The sequence below is a fragment of the Mya arenaria genome, chromosome 9, assembly GCF_026914265.1.
Source record: "Mya arenaria isolate MELC-2E11 chromosome 9, ASM2691426v1".
NCBI classification, from domain to species: Eukaryota; Metazoa; Mollusca; class Bivalvia; order Myida; family Myidae; genus Mya; species Mya arenaria.
The window spans coordinates 31,599,850-31,619,063 of NC_069130.1; the positions used below are offsets into that span (position 1 = coordinate 31,599,850).

The 19,214-nt window shown below is 41.1% G+C and overlaps 1 protein-coding gene across 1 annotated transcript; it reads right to left on the reverse strand.

Moving 5' to 3' along the window:
- Positions 1-424: 424 nt before the first annotated feature.
- On the reverse strand, positions 425-18,753 carry LOC128202699 (uncharacterized). The gene is made up of 4 exons (XM_052903767.1): positions 18,318-18,753; positions 6,980-7,123; positions 5,411-5,463; positions 425-5,125 (listed from the first exon to the last, which is right to left on the reverse strand). The coding sequence occupies exons 1-4, from the start codon at positions 18,390-18,392 to the stop codon at positions 1,813-1,815; spliced, it is 3,585 nt and encodes a 1,194-aa protein (XP_052759727.1). The 5' UTR covers positions 18,393-18,753; the 3' UTR covers positions 425-1,812.
- Positions 18,754-19,214: the final 461 nt, after the last annotated feature.

Sequence of the window (19,214 nt, forward strand, 5' to 3'; positions counted from 1 at the left end):
AGAATTCACAAACAACAATTACTTTCTGTATCAAATAGAGAATACATCTAGTTAATTTGTACCAATAGGTTTTTCGCTTGTCTATTCTTCATAAGCTGTATCATGCATTTTTTGTCACCTTTGACCTTGACTTAAATCTTTAAAAGATAAAACACATGTAATGAGACTTAATACACTTGTTTTCAATTGCTATGTGCGTATGTCGAGCAGTCAATTACTATGGCTAAACTAATCGCCGATTCATGCCCTTGCGCGACAGTTCAAAAACCGATGAGCATTGATACTATTTACAGCAATCTTGTTTATCATTTCTTCTTGTTGCATTCTGAGTACTTTATGTATTGAATTGTTGGCATTGTATTAAATAAACGCATGGAGAATGACCTTCGTCCACATGTGCGTAGTAAACCTTCATATATGGAAAAAATACAAATCATGCAAACATATGCATTTATTTATTTTTCAATTGTACAGCCTAGATCTTTGATAATATTTTGTATTGTATGCATATGTTATAAAATTGGATTGTGCTTCACCTCATCTCGTAAAAGCCTTTCATTTTTAACATTCAACAATGAGAGTCAGAGACTTAAGCGTGGCAAGTGGAGCACATGACAAGAACATTTTTTATTCAAAAGCAAGGTTTGAAAAAGCTCTGAAGCGTATTAAGGGAGTTTTTTGGAAAACTATCTCCATTATGAATAAAAAAATGAAAAATCAAGGCTTTTACAATGGATGAACAAAACGTCATAAAACGTGAAGGATGATTGTGGGCATTGGACAACGATGAACTGCATTTTATTGTGTTGTCCATGATTAACCTCGAAATCAAGGTGGAGAGCTTTTAAATCAAACTATTGTACAGTTGTAAAGATCTGTCTTTGCTCGGGTCATTTGCATAAAAAAAAATGAAGTAATAAATATAATTACTGGAAATAATCTTAAAATGAGTCTTAAGCTTTGAGCTTGATTCCCGTATATACATGTACTCAAACAGGCCACCGCCTATTATACAGGATTGACAGTTTTCATCTGTATAAACCTTTAAATGTCGGTTTTGTATATTGTTTTTAAAAAAAATATTAATAAAGGTTAAATTAAGAAAATACCTTGGCTCACCCTATGTAACATACTTTATATTTGAGGTCATCCAAATATAATAATCGTTTTTAACTAAAATAAATCCAACTTATCAGTCAGTTACTCAGCTGAAGAATAAACATAACTTGTAAATGTAGTAAATTGTGCTCACTGGGGATCATTTTTCGAATGGGGAGAAAAACAAATAAGTTTAGGATAACTTTATTAAAAAAAAAATGAAAAAAAAAATGAATCATTCATTCGTTATGACTTTCCTGTAAAAACAACTTGATCGCTAAGATTGTCAATATAATACTTCCGCTATCGCATTTGCAATTAACAAGGGGAAATACTCTGACTTGCTCCAAAAAGCTATTTAGTATTAACATTTCCGATATAACCTCCCTTCGTTCAATGTTTTCAGAATGTTTGCAACCTAGAGACATTTAAAAATCCATCTTTTGTGAGCTCCATCCTTCGTGTAGTTTAACCCCTAAACTATTCTAGGCCATTTGGAGTTGACATCTTCAATTTTGTCTAGTGCATGGTTTTATATATTAATTTAGCCACGACTGATAAATAATGTTATTGGGTCCAGTCCATAGTATATGCCAGTAAAGCAAAGACTATTAAGCGTAACAGGCGTGTGTGATTGTATACTGTCACTAACTGAAGAAAGTTATTCGTCATTATTATTGAACATCTTCAAGTAGCTGATGATTGGTTTTCCTTTCATTCGCTCTCTGACTTTGAGGCGCTCGGTGACTTGACAGCGCGCTTGTATTTATACGGTACATCCGGGTGTTTGCGCATGTGCCAGTTCATAGCGCTCCGCTGTCGGCACCGGTACTCGCAGTGGTCGCATTTCATCGGCTTTTCGTCTCGGTGGATCAAAAGATGGATTTTTAAATGTCTCTGGGCCGCAAATTCTTTCGTACACCCCGGCCAGGGGCATTGGAAGGCTTTAATATTATAGTGCTTAACTCGAATATGCTCCTGTAGGTGAAAATTCTTGAGAAATCGTTTCGTACATCCATCATAAACGCAATGGAAGTATTCCTTCTTGTCCGGATGTTTGGCTTCATAGTGGTTCTCCATTTCCTTTCGGCTGCGGAACTTCATGTCGCACGACTTCTCCATGCAGGGCACGCGGCGTTCTCTGTGTGTCCTCCTGTGAAATTGTAGCGCGTGGTAGTATTGGTAAACTTTCCCACAGAAGTCGCACTCAAAACCTCCCTGCGAGTTGGGATCATTTCTGTGAGCTGTTTTGTGTTCATAAAATTCGGGCAATGATTTAAAAGTCTCTGTGCACTCGTCACAACTTAAAGCGGACTTAATCCCGTTGTCACTAAGTGCAGCCACAGTGACCAATGGCTCTTGGCACGTCTCGCACACTGGATTCGTGGATCGCCCAACAGCACTTTCGCCATAACCCTTTCCACATTTCCGGCACTGATATGTTGTACTTTTTAGGTGATCTAGACTGTGGGCCTCCATTTCATCGACAGAAATTATGTTGTTACAAACTTTGCAGTTGAACATTTCTTGGAACATGTCGTTAGCTGCACTATTGTTAATGTTCGCTACGCCTCCAACAACAAGTTCCCGCGGTGTAGGTTTTTCTGATTTTTCATTCACTATCCTGCTTCCGTAAAACTTCGCCTTTCTTTTTTGTGAACCTTTTAGTGCCAGCCTTTTAGAAAACACTGTTGGCTTGACATCTTTTACGTTATTCTCGTCCTTATGTTCAACTATGTTGTTTATTTCAAGTTCTTCTATCTCCTGATAAACATCATCATCTGGGTCAACCTCTTTTTTAATCTGAATACTTTCAAAATCAACATCACAATCACTAGTATTATTTTCCCCAAAATGACACTTAACATCATTTTGGGGAACTATCAAGTTTTTTTGACCTGCAATAAGTTCTGCTCCAACGTCCTCGTCCTCTTCTCTTTCTCCCTGCGCAGCTTGACGTTCTTTCTGCGCCTGCGCCTGGGCGACCAATCGAGGACGGATCCTGAACGAGGTGCACAGGAAGTTGTTATCCCCGGATTTGGATTTCAACATTTGAATTGCCGTCTGTCGTTTTCTTCTCTTAACGTCAACCAGTGACTTGGATGACAGTATCATTTCTTGGTAAATTGCTCCAGAATCAGTATTAGATATGCTCGTAGTACTCATTGTGCTGACTGTACTAGAATTCGCCATTTTCATCACGTGAGTTGTAGCAGACGACATTATGCTAGAAGTATCTTCTGTTGCAGAAAAAGAGGCTTCACTTGATGATTCGACAGTTAATTCCCCTGCCGCTATAGTTGGCGGAGTAGAGGGAGGCGGAGGTTGTTGCGGAAGTGACACAGGGTGAGGTATAAACATGGGTTGGAACGCGTACTGGAACCCAGGGGGTAAATTAGAAGGGATGTTTTCTGGTTTCTGACCGTCGTTAGATCCTGTTCCAGTCTGATCTTGTGGTTCGCCGGTTGGGATAGGCATGTGGAACGCTGTCATCGATTGTCCTGGTGGGAATGGTAATGCGTTAGCAGGAAATTGACCGAGGAATTGTATGGGTCCGCCCATCAGTTGGGAAAGGGGAATCTGGCCGAGGAACTGAGCTTGTGCCATATTTGGAATGCTTACAGCCGGCTGCAGTTGAGGCATGGACAGTGCGGATGTTATCATTGCTGTCTCAAGTGGTGAAGCAGAATTCGGGGATGGGGAAAAGCTCGGTTGTTCTTGTTGATGCTGTGGTTGTGTTGATGGTAGCTGATGTTGCATCGTTAATCCGTTTCCATAAGCGCTTGTGATTTGCCCATCAGAGTTGTAAACAAGAGCCCCGCCATTAGCCTGTACTTGATGAGATATATGCGCTTGCATAGTTTCTCCCTCTTTACCAGCCTTCTCCCTTTTCCCACCTTGCTGTTCATGAAGCAGCTTGGCCAACATGGGCAGTTTTGGTGGTCGGCCGCGCCTCCTGATTGGCTTTCCATAGGCGCTACCCCCACTGTTAGGATACACCATCATGACAGACTGTGAGGTGGCGGGCGACCCTACAGTGGAATGTGAACTGACCTGCATTGAGCAATGAGACGGGGAATTCTCGTAAGATCCGGAAGAGGATTTGGGACTGGGCAGCTCCCCTTCTTCCTGATACTGTTGCTCCAGCATAAACTGCGGTATCAGAGTATCCTCCAGCTTTATCTTATGTTTGGGTTTCTTGGTTCTGGTACGCCGACTCCAAGGAAGTTTCATCACACTTGTGTAGACCCCGGCTGAGGTGTGTTCAGAGATGACCTTCATTTCCGTAGATTTTTTAGAATCCCGACTTTTAGCGGATTTCGTAGGCGGTGCTCGTTGAGCGTAAGTATTGGGGCTGGATTGAGTGTACGGTTTCGGACGGATTTCTAATTCTCCCATCTCTTTCTTGATTTGCGGAGAAGCCATTTTTTCATAAATGCACGAAGTGGTCGAGACTTGATTCTTTGCTAGTCGCTCAGCAGCTCCGTATGCTGACTCCAATGCTTCAGTGGTGGCGAGATATTGCGCTCGCGACAGGGTGTCAGGTGATGGAATCTTCCCAGGAGAGACGAGTTCCGGTACTGGTGACGTCATTTCCGGATGTGTGTCAAGGTCGTCCACTGAGTTCACCACGGACCCAGGCGGGTAAAGGCCCGGGTACACATACACATAATTAAACTCATTTCCGCTTCCATTCATGTCCATTTGTGTGGATGATGGACTGTCAGGGCGTAGCTCCTCCTTCATGCCCTCTGGTTTTGTGCACGTCAGATCAAGAGGTTGATCAAACGTCCCCAGCTCCAATGATTTAGTGTCAAACAACTGTGACGTAATTTTCCTTGTCCCCACTGAAAGGTCAAGACCCTGGTATTGATCATCATCAGTATCCACACGCGTTGTTGCTAATGAAACGTCCTTGGCAATTGATGTTACGCTTGTTGCCAGGGAGTCGTTGCTATGGATATCGTGGTCAATGTGAGACTCTGATGTGGTGACGGTCAGGGGTTTGTCTCCACTGCTCGAAATGCTGAAAATGATTTAAATTCAATTATGAACTTCCGTTTTACTGTATATTCAGTTTATAACTGACCGTCGTGACTATTTGCAAGAAAGATACCTTTTATGAAAGGTTGAGCAACATTGCAAACTAATGACAAAATAATGAAACATTTATTTTGTCATAAGTGTGAAATGTTGCTCAACAATGTTTAATGATTACGGTACATTGAAAACAATAATGAAGCAAATTGTAGTTACATTGAATAATTTTTATTGAATAAATTGTGTTTTGAAAACAGTTTCTTGCAAATACCTCTGGTAGTCTTTAAGAAGCCTCCGCATTAGATCCGTGGTGTCCATTTTCGTCTGGAAAGATAATACAAAATCATTTTTTAGAAAATAACAAACGACAAGAAACATAGGCAAGAGGCGCAAGAGGGCCTATGCTCTACTGGCATGGCTCTTGTGGTCATTTTAAATCTAGAGCATGTACATATGAGTGTTTGGGTTAGCTGAAAACGCTGCACGTTCAACATCTGAGGACAGAAAGTGTTGTTAGCAGATTAGTTGCATGAACTATTTTAATATGTGCCAAGAAAAGGTAATCTGAGGGTAAAATTTTTATTTCTGTAGCTTAAAAAAAAAGTTGGTCAAAAGGTCAAAGTCAAGGACATCCGAGAACAACATTGATGCTCGTTTGCAAAACTGTACAAATGGTCAAAATGTCATTGCTGTAGCTTTAAAAATCAAAATGTAAGTCAAAAGGGGTGGGGCCAGCTTTTGCACAAGGGGCATAATTTCAAATGTTTTACTAGACGGTCATCATATGATGCTCCACAACAAATATCAAAAGTATGGGCCTTGTGGTTTGAAACAAGATGATTTTGAAAATGTTTCTTAAATAAGTCTCTAGGAAACTTGTGACCCCCGGGGCAGTGCCAGTTTTGACCCAAGGGGCATAATTTGAACAACCATGGTAGTGGCCCACTAAATAAAGCCTTGTTCCAAATAGAAAGGATCTGCATAGCTGTTTCAGACAAAAAGGATTTTAATATTTCCCAATTTAAGTATACCAAACCTGTGAACCCGGGGACGTGGCCAGTAATGACCCCAGGGGCATAATTTGAACAAATATTCACAAGCAATTGTGACTTTACATGTAAACTTGGCTTAAAATAGACTTCGCTCATGTAGACTTGGCTAAAAACAGACTTAGCTAAAAATAGATTTTTTTTATACTTTCAAGACCCATAATCCAGGCATGCATCTGGCTGGTTTTCAAAAGGAACCGAGCTCTAATGGATATCTAAATACTGTACAAGTTTCATCGAGATGTTCACAAGCAATTGTTTACACAATAGCATTTTTTTATACTATCAATGCCCATAATCTAGGCATGCATGGGCGGTTCTGGCTGGTTTTCGAAAGGAACCGAGCTCTAATGGATATCTAGATACTGTACAAGTTCCATAGAGATACAATCAAAACTGAAGACTGTATCGTGTACACAAGCAATTGTTTACAGACGCACGGATTTTTTTATACTTTTAAAGCCCATAATCTAGGCATGCATGGGCGGATCTGGGTGGTTTTCGAAAGTAACCGAGCTCTAATGTATATCCAAATAGTGTACAAGTTTCATCGAAACACAATCAAGACTGTATCGTGTTCACAAGAAATTGTTTACACACACACGGACGCACATACTACGTACACATTACCATCGCATAAGCTTTTCTGGCCTTTGGCCAGTAGAGCTAAAAATCATATATTCTGTAACATCTATGACTCTGTTTCCTATTTATAGTGAAGACAAAATCATCATGTAAGTAGTAGTTAACTACAGGTGGAACTGGTAAAAATGGGAATGGAACGTTCATACCTTGTTACGCACCGCTTCAAAATCCTTGAAGAGATCAGAGGGTAGGACGATCTGCTGACCTTCACCACCGCCTGTCTCCATGACGACCGCCTTGTTGTCGTGGTCTCCAGAACCTGATGACCTCTCCTGATTCTCGTCATCGTCCTAAAGATTAAAGTAAATTAACAAATAGCGTTTTATACATATAAAATGGAGACGTATATAACATTAAACAGATTTATGTTCATCGTGTAATTATGGCAGACACACATATATAGGGACCATGCTGTATGTAGCATGCAAGACATATGAGGATCATGTTAAATTATTGCAGACATATGGAAATTATGTTGTATGGCAGACATATGGGAATCGCGTTGTATGGCAGAACTATGGGGATCATGTTGTATGGCAGACAAATGGGGATCGTGTTGTATGGCAGACATTTGGGTTCTCAATTTGTAGCATGGCAGACATTTGGGGATCGTGTTGTAGCTTGGCAGACATTTGGGGATCGTGTTGTAGCATGGCAGACATTTGGGGGTCGTGTTGTATGGCAGACATATGTGGATCGTGGTGTATGGCAAACATATGGGGATCGTGTTGTATGGCAGACATTTGGGGATCGTGTTGTAGCATGGCAGACATTTGGGGATCGTGTTGTATGGCAGACATATGGGGATCGTGGTGTATGGCAAACATATGGGGATCATGTCGTATGGCAGACATTTGGGGATCGTGTTGTAGGATGGCAGACATATGGGGATCGTGTTGTTTGGCAGACATATGGGGATCATGTTGTAGCATGGCAGACATATGGGGGTCGTGTTGTATGGCAGACATTTGGGGATCGTGTTGTAGCATGGCAGACATATGGGAATCGTGTTGTTTGGCAGACATGTGGGGATCATGTCGTATGGCAGACATTTGGGGATCGTGTTGTAGCATGGCAGACATATGGGGATCGTGTTGTTTGGCAGACATATGGGGATCATGTTGTAGCATGGCAGACATATGGGGGTCGTGTTGTTTGGCAGACATATGGGGATCATGTCGTATGGCAGACATTTGGGGATCGTGTTGTAGCATGGCAGACATATGGGAATCGTGTTGTTTGGCAGACATGTGGGGATCATGTCGTATGGCAGACATTTGGGGATCGTGTTGTAGCATGGTAAACATATGGGGATCGTGTTGTAGCATGTCAAACATATGGGGATCATGTCGTATGGCAGGCATTTGGGGATTGTGTTGTAGCATGGCAAACATATGAGGATCGTGTTGTATGGCAGACATTTGGGGATTGTGTTGTAGCATGGCAAACATATGAGGATCGTGTTGTATGGCAGACATTTGGTGATCGTGTTGTAGCACGGTAAACATATGGGGATCGTGTTGTTTGGCAGACATATGGGGATCATGTCGTATGGCAGATATTTGGGGATCGTGTTGTAGCATGGAAAACATATGGGGATCGTGTTGTTTGGCAGACATATGGGGATCGTGTCGTATGGCAGACATTTGGGGATCGTGTTGTAGCATGGCAAACATATGGGGATCGTGTTGTATGGCAGACATATGGGGATCGTGGTGTATGGGGATCGTGTTGTATGGCAGACATTTGGGGATCGTGTTGTAGCATGGCAGACATATGGGGATCGCGTTGTTTGGCAGACATATGGGGATCATGTCGTATGGCAGACATTTGGGTTCTCAATTTGTAGCATGGCAGACATTTGGGGATCGTGTTGTAGCATGGCAGACATATGGGGATCGTGTTGTAGCATGGCAAACATATGGGGATCATGTTGTAGCATGGCAAACATATGGGGATCGTGTTGTAGCATGGCAAACATATGGGGATCGTGTTGTAGCATGGCAAACATATGGGGATATTGTTGTATGGCAGACATTTGGGGATCGTGTTGTAGCATGGCAAACATATGGAGATCGTGTTGTATGGCACACATTTGGGGATCGTGTTGTAGCATGGTAAACATATGGGGATCGTGTTGTTTGGCAGACATATGGGGATCATGTCGTATGGCAGACATTTGGGGATCATGTCGTATGGCAGACATATGGGGATCGTGTTGTAGCATGGTAAACATATGGGGATCGTGTTGTTTGGCAGACATATGGGGATCATGTCGTATGGCAGACATTTGGGGATCATGTCGTATGGCAGACATATGGGGATCATGTCGTATGGCAGACATATGGGGATCATGTCGTATGGCAGACATATGGGGATCGTGTTGTAGCATGGTAAACATATGGGGATCGTGTTGTTTGGCAGACATATGGGGATCATGTCGTATGGCAGACATTTGGGGATCATGTCGTATGGCAGACATATGGGGATCGTGTTGTAGCATGGTAAACATATGGGGATCGTGTTGTTTGGCAGACATATGGGGATCATGTCGTATGGCAGACATTTGGGGATCATGTCGTATGGCAGACATATGGGGATCATGTCGTATGGCAGACATATGGGGATCATGTCGTATGGCAGACATATGGGGATCATGTCGTATGGCAGACATATGGGGATCGTGTTGTAGCATGGAAAACATATGGGGATCGTGTTGTTTGGCAGACATATGGGGATCATGTCGTATGGCAGACATTTGGGGATCATGTCGTATGGCAGACATATGGGGATCGTGTTGTAGCATGGTAAACATATGGGGATCGTGTTGTTTGGCAGACATATGGGGATCATGTCGTATGGCAGACATATGGGGATCGTGTTGTAGCATGGCAAACATATGGGGATCGTGTTGTATGGCAGACATATGGGGATCATGTCGTATGGCAGACATATGGGGATCGTGTTGTAGCATGGTAAACATATGGGGATCGTGTTGTTTGGCAGACATATGGGGATCATGTCGTATGGCAGACATTTGGGGATCGTGTTGTAGCATGGAAAACATATGGGGATCGTGTTGTTTGGCAGACATATGGGGATCGTGTCGTATGGCAAACATTTGGGGATCGTGTTGTAGCATGGCAAACATATGGGGATCGTGTTGTATGGCAGACATGTGGGGATCGTGGTGTATGGGGATCGTGTTGTATGGCAGACATTTGGGGATCGTGTTGTAGCATGGCAGACATATGGGGATCGTGTTGTTTGGCAGACATATGGGGATCATGTCGTGTGGCAGACATTGGGGTTCTTAATTTGTAGCATGGCAGACATTTGGGGATCGTGTTTTAGCATGGCAGACATATGGGGATCGTGTTGTAGCATGGCAGACATTTGGGGATCGTGTGGTATGGCAGACATATGGGGATCGTGGTGTATGGCAAACATATGGGGATCGTGTTGTATGGCAGACATTTGGGGATCGTGTTGTAGCATGGCAGACATATGGGGGTCGTGTTGTTTGGCAGACATATGGGGATCATGTCGTATGGCAGACATTTGAGAATCGTGTTGTAGCATGACAGACATATGGGGATCGTGTTGTTTGACAGACATATGGGGATCGTGTCGTATGGCAGACATTTGGGAATCGTGTTGTAGCATGGCAGACATATGGGGATCGTGTTGTTTGGCAGACATATGGGGATCGTGTCGTATGGCAGACATTTGGGGATCGTGTTGTAGCATGGCAGACATATGGGGATCGTGTTGTTTGGCAGACATACGGGGATCATGTCGTATGGCAGACATTTGGGTTCTCAATTTGTAGCATGGCAGACATTTGGGGATCGTGTTGTAGCATGGCAGACATTTGGGGATCGTGTTGTAGCATGGCAGACATTTGGGGATCGTGGTGTATGGCAAACATATGGGGATCGTGTTGTATGGCAGACATTTGGGGATCGCGTTGTAGCATGGCAGACATATGGGGGTCGTGTTGTTTGGCAGATATATGGGGATCATGTCGTATGGCAGACATTTGGGAATCGTGTTGTAGCATTGCAGACATATGGGGATCGTGTTGTTTGGCAGACATATGGGGATCGTGTTGTTTGGCAGACATATGGGGATCGTGTCGTATGGCAGACATTTGGGGATCGTGTTGTAGCATGGCAAACATATGGGGATCGTGTTGTAGCATGGCAAACATATGGGGATCGTGTCGTATGGCAAACATTTGGGAATCGTGTTGTAGCATGGCAAACATATGGGGATCGTGTTGTAGCATGGCAAACATATGGGGATCGCGTCGTATGGCAGACATTTGGGAATCGTGTTGTAGCATGGCAAACATATGGGGATCGTGTTGTATGGCAGACATTTGGGAATCGTGTTGTAGCATGGCAAACTTATGGGGATCGTGTTGTAGCATGGCAAACATATGGGGATCATGTTGTATGGCAGACAATTAGGGATCGTGTTGTAGCATGGCAAACATATGGGGATCGTGTTGTTTGGCAGACATATGGGGATCGTGTCGTATGGCAGACATTTGGGAATCATGTTGTAGCATGGCAAACATATGGGGATCGTGTTGTAGCATGGCAAACATATGGGGATCGTGTTGTATGGCAGACATATGGGGATCGTGGTGTATTGGGGTCGTGTTGTATGGCAGACATTTGAGGATCGTGTTGTAGCATGGAAAACATATGGGGATCGTGTTGTTTGGCAGACATATGGGGATCATGTCGTATGGCAGACATATGGGGATCGTGTTGTAGCATGGCAAACATATGGGGATCGTGTTGTATGGCAGACATATGGGGATCGTGGTGTATGGGGATCGTGTTGTATGGCAGACATTTGGGGATCGTGTTGTAGCATGGCAGACATATGGGGATCGTGTTGTTTGGCAGACATATGGGGTTCGTGTCGTATGGCAGACATTTGGGGATCGTGTTGTAGCATGTCAAACATATGGGGATCGTGTTGTAGCATGGCAAACATATGGGGATCGTGTTGTAGCATGGCAAATATATGAGGATCGTGTTGTATGGCAGACATTTGGGGATCGTGTTGTAGCATGGCAGACATATGGGGATCGTGTTGTAGCATGGCAAACATATGGGGATCGTGTTGTAGCATGGCAAAAATATGAGGATCGTGTCGTATGGCAGACATTTGGGGATCGTGTTGTAGCATGTCAAACATATGGGGATCGTGTTGTAGCATGGCAAACATATGGGGATCGTGTTGTAACATGGCAAACATATGGGGATCGTGTTGTTTGGCAGACATTTGGGGATCGTGTTGTAGCATGGCAAACATATGAGGATCGTGTTGTATGGCAGATATATGGGGGATCTTGTTGTATGGCAGACATATGGGGATCGTGTTTTAGCATGGCAAACATATGGGAATCATGTTGTAGCATGGCAAACATATGGGGATCGTGTCGTATGGCAGACATATGGGGATCGTGTTGTAGCATGGCAAATATATGTGGATCGTTGTGTTTGGCATACAATTAGGGATCGTGTTGTAGCATGGCAAACATATGAAGATCGTGTTGTATGGCAGACATTTGGGGGATCGTGTTGTAGCATGGCAAACATATGGGGATCGTGTTGTATGGCAGACATTTGGGGATCGTGTTGTAGCATGGCAGACATTTGGGGATCGTGGTGTAGCATGGCAAACATATGGGGATCGTGTCGTATGGCAGACATTTGGGGATCGTGTTGTAGCATGGCAAACATATGAGGATCGTGTTGTATGGCAGCCACATGGGGATCGTGTTGTATGGCAGACATTTGGGGGATCGTGTTGTAGCATGGCAAACATATGGGGATTGTGTTGTTTGGCAGACATATGGGGATCATGTCGTATGGCAGACATTTGGGGATCGTGTTGTAGCATGGCAAACATATGGGGATCGTGTTGTATGGCAGACATATGGGGATCATGTCGTATGGCAGACATTTGGGGATCGTGTTGTAGCATGGAAAACATATGGGGATCGTGTTGTATGGCAGACATATGGGGATCATGTTGTAGCATGGCAAACATATGGGGATCGTGTTGTATGGCAGACATTTGGGGATCATGTTGTAGCATGGCAAACATATGGGGATCGTGTTGTATGGCAGACATATGGGGATCATGTCGTATGGCAGACATATGCGGATCATGTTGTAGCATGGCAGAAATATATTATGGGGATCATGTTGTAGCATGGCATACATATAGGGATATTATTGTAGTATGAGAAACATGCGGGTCATGTCATTTGCCAAAATGTAAAGAAAAATCACATTGCACGCTTTATTACCTGAGCATTTCTTAACTTATCTTGAAAAGAATTAAGTACAAAGTTTAACTCGAGTGATTGAGATCAACGGCCGGTTCGCAGCCTTTGAGTTGTCAAATTTGACCAAAATCGCTATAACCTCCCTTTAACTGTTGTTAACCAATCTTTTCTACACGGATCATCAATAAAATCGTGTTTTCGCTCTTGAGTTTGGGCCCTTGAATTCTCAGATTTTTACCTAATTACCCGTGGATGCTCCCCAACTCTATCACTTGTTTATAATACTTCAAGGCATTTTGTTTTGGGATAATATAATGCACAATGTTAATAGCCTGTCGGATTGCAGCATAGCATTTAAGTTTTGGAGTAATCTGTCTGGAATGTTAAAAAACAAACAAACGAAAAACATATCTGCATTTAAAAAATTGAAGATTTGAGCGAACTCCGTCAAGTACAGTAGCGAAACAACCATCAGTCCTATCTATAATAAGTATTTGTTTGAATATTTTTCCAAAAAGTGGGCGCTCCAAACAGAAGAGACTTCAAGATTTGTAAATTGTTTAGCCTTTTTGACGACGGATGGTACTAGGCTCTATACTTTGTAGTTCATGTTCATTGCAGAGTAACGTGTTGTTTTTTTTAAATAATATTTCGCAATTACTGCTTGTAGCAAGAATCTCTCTCAGTCATCAATCATAAATATCATAAAATAAACAGGCAAAAAAACGATGTTCCAAACATTTACGAATATTTCCCCAACATTAATTATTTATTCCACAAAACAAACGTCAAGTGGCAACCTTTCAGGCTTCATCCCATATATCTGAATAGAATTTCTAAAGCATAGGTATACTATCAAACTAAGAAAATAATTTACTGTAACGTTCCTTAAATAATTTAATCTTAAATTTCGCTGCAAAACCTGTCTTGTGCCTACAGAGAAATGTAAAATCACGCTCTACATTTATCTGACTCATAAGCCCAGCCATTTGCGTCTTGAAAGATATCGGAGCGGCGGGGAAATCAGGGTAATACACACTACTTAAACGGGTTGCCTAGTAACAGAAATAATTCCCAGATGGCTTGCTTGTTTAGGTATTCACATGTAGCCTCTATCTTTGTTCGCTGCAGAAAATATCCAGGTCAAAATCCCGGCATAAATAGCTTTGTGAGCGATGTTTCATTTCCTGGCAGATTTTGGTCTGCTTGCCTCCAGAAAGCGGGCATAGCCATCGAAGTATATCATTTGTTTCCCATATACCCCATATTTTACTTGTAACTGAACAATGTCTGAATTCAGAAAACTCCACAACTCGTTATTTGCGAAAAAGGTACCACAAAAAACAATTCTTCAAAGCCATCGGAAAAGTGCTTACGCAATGGTCAACATGCAATGACCAGTAGTTAATATATTTGATTATGAGACAAAATAGAATTAAGCTTACTTATCAGAACACACTTAGTTTAATAAGGTTAGGGAAATTGAGTACATGTATATGAAAATGATTAAATGCAGTTGTTTGAATTGGAAATCCGATTAAAAACAACATATATGTGAGGAAATCACACGTTGAAATGAAAAGGACGGACATATTTGTGTAACATACTTCATCAACGTGTATATAAATTGGTATAACATTTGTAATTTTTGTTAAACAATACATATTATACACAAGTGTTCATTCAAATTGTGATTGGAAAGAGTTTCCATGTATTTGATAAACAGTCGGACACATTCACGAGAAATTACATATTTTTATTTAAAACTTCATTTTTTTTGTATAATTTGGATAAAAATGTCACTTGACATGTATCAGAATATGAAATCACCAAACTATGAACTGGAATCAAATTGAAATCTGCACGTTTCCCCTTCGAAACCCAGCTTTCTCAAACGAGAGTGGTCATATAAATATGGCAAATCTATCAAATGCGGCCTTTTCTATATTGTACAATTATTAAACATTTAATAGATATTGGGCTTATCTGCATTACCTCTAGATAAGTGCGACCTTGCCCTTGAAGCTAGCTGACAATACCAATGTTAGTGTGACAAACCGTTCACTATTATTGAAACAAGTCTGTGAAATTAAATTTAAATCCCATTGAAAGTATCACAGTTGTTGCTATGACACAAATTATTTCTATGAAATAATGATTATTGACCTGCATCACACCTTTGTGTTTGGCCAAGATCACATGATATGTGCGACACAAGTTCCCATGGAATCCCATTGATAGTCACAAAGTCATACCCTTATGAAATGAATCGCTCCCAAATTTGACCCGGACATTTCAGCTGAAGCACAGATATTACGCGTGACAACAAGTCCAATGGTATGGATACGTAATGGTAACTACGAATAGGAGATACAAGGCACTGCTGTAAATATAAATGTATATGTATAGGATAACATTGGCATCCAAACGTGACATTGACCTTTGCGTAACACTGCCTTGATATTTGGGCAACATTTACCTCGAACATTGAGCTTTATATTTGCGCTGAAAGTTTGTGAAGTTCGCGACGAATAGTGCAATGACTACAGTCGTTCCCATTCCTTTAGCGTTACTCAAGAAAGCGCCAGTAAAATAATGTATCGGTCAGGGATGGACATTTCTCATCTTTTAATTTCCTTTATATTAAATAATATATAACTATATATCGTACATAAATAATGTGAAATATTTCTGACCGATACTGCCATTTATGATTATAACCGGTTTTATTGTAGAAACTTAGATAATTATATAATTAAGTAAGACGTCACTTCACAATAAATGAATCGACTCTGTCTTTTACGCCAATCACCAAAATACTTAGATCTTTAGATTGGCTTGTTTGAAGCGATGAGCATTTAATCGCAATTAAGCGTAGACATGAAAGGGCTTCAATCACATCAACCCCAAAATAAATGCGAATATATTGCAACAGTAATAATGACCCGGTTCGGGCGCCATATACTTGCTTCGCAACAAACCACAGGCATGTTCTAAAACCTGGCCTGGCCTGGCCCGGGTGTTGGGCCAGGCCGTGCCGGGCCAGGTCATATTTTATACATATTGAGAGTACAAGCACTGAATATACTCGAACACAATGATATATATTTCCTTAGAAATTAACTGCATGTTTAATGTGATGTATTTTTGTTTGTTTGTTTTTAAATAAAAACAAGTTTAATTGAGTGCATGGGAATATTGTTAATACCAATCGGATATTTTCTTTATTTAAGTGCACATAAATGGGTTTACAAATCGAATCTTAAAATCAATGTGTTCAGACTCAAGTTGTACATACATAAATATTTTTTTTTTTTACATATTGTATTTTTTTTATTTTATTGTGACAAATTTTATGTTTTGTCTGTTTTTAAGATGTAGAAATTCTATCTAACAGTTCATATAGTTGAACATCAAGTTGTTCAAAACTGCATGCATACTTCATTTGTTTTTTTATATCAAACATGCAGTTTAGTTTCTAAATAAAGGTATATCGTTGTGTTCCAATATATTTAGAGCTAGTACTCTCAATAATGATTATGTATAAAATCTGGTCTGGCCTGGCCTGGCCTGACAGAAAATTCTGAGTCAGCAGGCCAGGCCAGGCCAGGTTTTAGAACATGCCCAAACCACATGTGAGATGGTGCTACTCATGGGTCATTTAGAGATAACTGAAAACGTTCCGTTCCTAATTAAGTAAATTTAGCATGGTTGTGGCATTCAGTCGGAACAGAAAGGGTGGTAAAGATTGACAATAAGTGGGTCAAAACATCGATGTTTGTTGATAAGATACTACAGTGAATCAACAGCATTGAGGAATAAAATACATTTTCACTGTGAGGTGATACCTCATCTTGCATTGGGAGTAAAATACATTCTCACTGAGATGCTACCTTATCTCGCATGGGGAGTAAAATACAATCTCATTGATGTGCTACCTTACTTCGCTTTAATGAGTAAAATACAATTTATTTGAGGTGCTACCTTACCTGGCACTGAAGGATTAAATACATTATCACTGAGGTGCTACCTTACCTCGCATTGATGAGTAAACGTCATCCTCACTGAGGTACTACCCTACCGCGCAATTTAATTGAGGTGCTACCTTACCTGGCACTGAGGGATAAAATACATTATCACTAAGGTGCATTTACCTCGCATTGAGGAGTAAAATACTTTTTTTTGAGGACGGGTGCTACCTTACCTCGCATTTAGGAGGAAAAAAAACATTCTCATTGTGGTGGTACCTTGCCTTGCATTGAGCAGTAAGACATTTTCACTGATGAGCTACCTAACCTCACATGGAGGAGAAAAATACATGTTCATTGACGTGTTACCTTACCTCGCATTGAGGATAAACGTCAACCTCACTGGGTTGCTGCCCTACCTCGCCTTGAGGAGCAAAACATTCTTACCTTGCATTGGGGAGTAAAAGATGTTGACACTGATGTACTACCTAGCCTCACATGGAGGAGTAAGGCATTCGCATGTAGGTGCTAGCTTATCTCATCTCGTATTGAGGAGTAAAAGACATTTTCACAGATGGGCTACCTTACCTCGCATTGAGGAGTAAGACATTCGCATTTAGGTGCTGCCTAACCTCGTATTGTGGAGTTAAACATTATAATTTGAGGTGCTACCTTACCTCGCATTAAGAAGTATTTTTCTTTTTTTTTTAGATGCTTTTTACCACGTATTTGCCAGAATTGTTTAAACGTTATATTATAGCCGCTTCATCAAGATTGTGTTGGACGAAAACGTATTGGTGGCATGTGGTTTTGAATTCCGTTTATTTAAACGGATGGTTCAATCTCTAAGCGCTTACAGTTGCTTCAAGTGTCCAATTGAAATACAAGTCATAGACATTGATGTATCCATCTCAAATCAGAAACGTGCCGTGTTGCATCCATTGTTTTCGTTAACCACGTTGAACCTAGGTATATTACATCGTTACACATCGATACATATATATTTATTATGAGTCAGTAAGTAATATAAAACACCACAGGTTTGTCTTTCATATACAGGTGTTTCGTCCAACGCCAAGTTTAGAATTAAACAATTCAGAATATGAACATTTACGTTTACCCCAACAAAGCAGTTAACTACACATCAACTGAATACAGTATAACACAAACACACGTGCAGTTATGAAGAGAACCACGTACCTCCTCATCCTGTAGAAATTCCAAGTTCCTGCGAGTCTTACACACGGGGTGGGAGCTCTTTCTCCTGTGAGCCATTATCACGGACTAATTAATAAGTCATTAAACAAGTCCTTGATTATCATAATAATAATTCCATTTTCAAAAGTACTTTTTACCTTAACAATTAAAGTGTACAAGGGTCAATTGGTAGATTTGAATTATTGTCCAAACTTTGAATACTAGCTTCACACGTCAGTATAATAAAAATAAAATTGTCCAAAATCACAAAACTTTCAGCATCTAAATATATATCACCAAAACAATTTTACAAAAGACTCAGCAACTAAAAGCCACTTTTATTTATACAAGGATGTAAACGCGCCGATTTTTGGCAATAGTGTGTGGCGCTGCCAGCCAGATGTGGCTTATAATACGCAGATGCCTTATAGGGAGGCCTTAATTTACACGCGGATCGAGTTTCTCCCAGCGTGATTCCAGTGCGCAGGGATGCTACATAATTTGGTTTGCTTTAGACGCTTTATACAGGAGATTTCCAGCTGCTTTTGATATTTAGTTGTGCTACTGTACACGGAGAAATGCGAAAATCGGTTACTGATAAGCCTTCAGTAGGCTTTTTGTGTGATTTTCGCAGTGATACTGAAAGCGCTGTTCGGCTATAAACAGAATTTCACAGTGTTCTGAATGTCAGACTTTATAGACAGCTTTCTGGTGAGAAATTCGGGGCTTTACATCTTTAATAGCGCTTCAAGTGTCTGTGTCAAAGGCGCTTTAGAATGAAACAGCCATACTAAGCTAAGTTTACGTGAGTGATAAACTGACTTATGTCCATATTTTACTATTATAGGAATTTAAAATCGCCCAAATAGTAATTCAAATCACACGTGATTTTAGTTTTTC

Bases quoted from the DNA above. Each gene is read 5' to 3' on its own strand.
- LOC128202699 (XM_052903767.1), bottom strand. From the start codon at position 18,392: ATGGCTCACAGGAGAAAGAGCTCCCACCCCGTGTGTAAGACTCGCAGG. The intron at 7,124-18,317 runs GTACGTGGTTCT...TTTAATCTTTAG, and splicing joins AATTTCTACAGGATGAGGAG to GACGATGACGAGAATCAGGA. The intron at 5,464-6,979 runs GTATGAACGTTC...TTATCTTTCCAG, and splicing joins TTGAAGCGGTGCGTAACAAG to ACGAAAATGGACACCACGGA.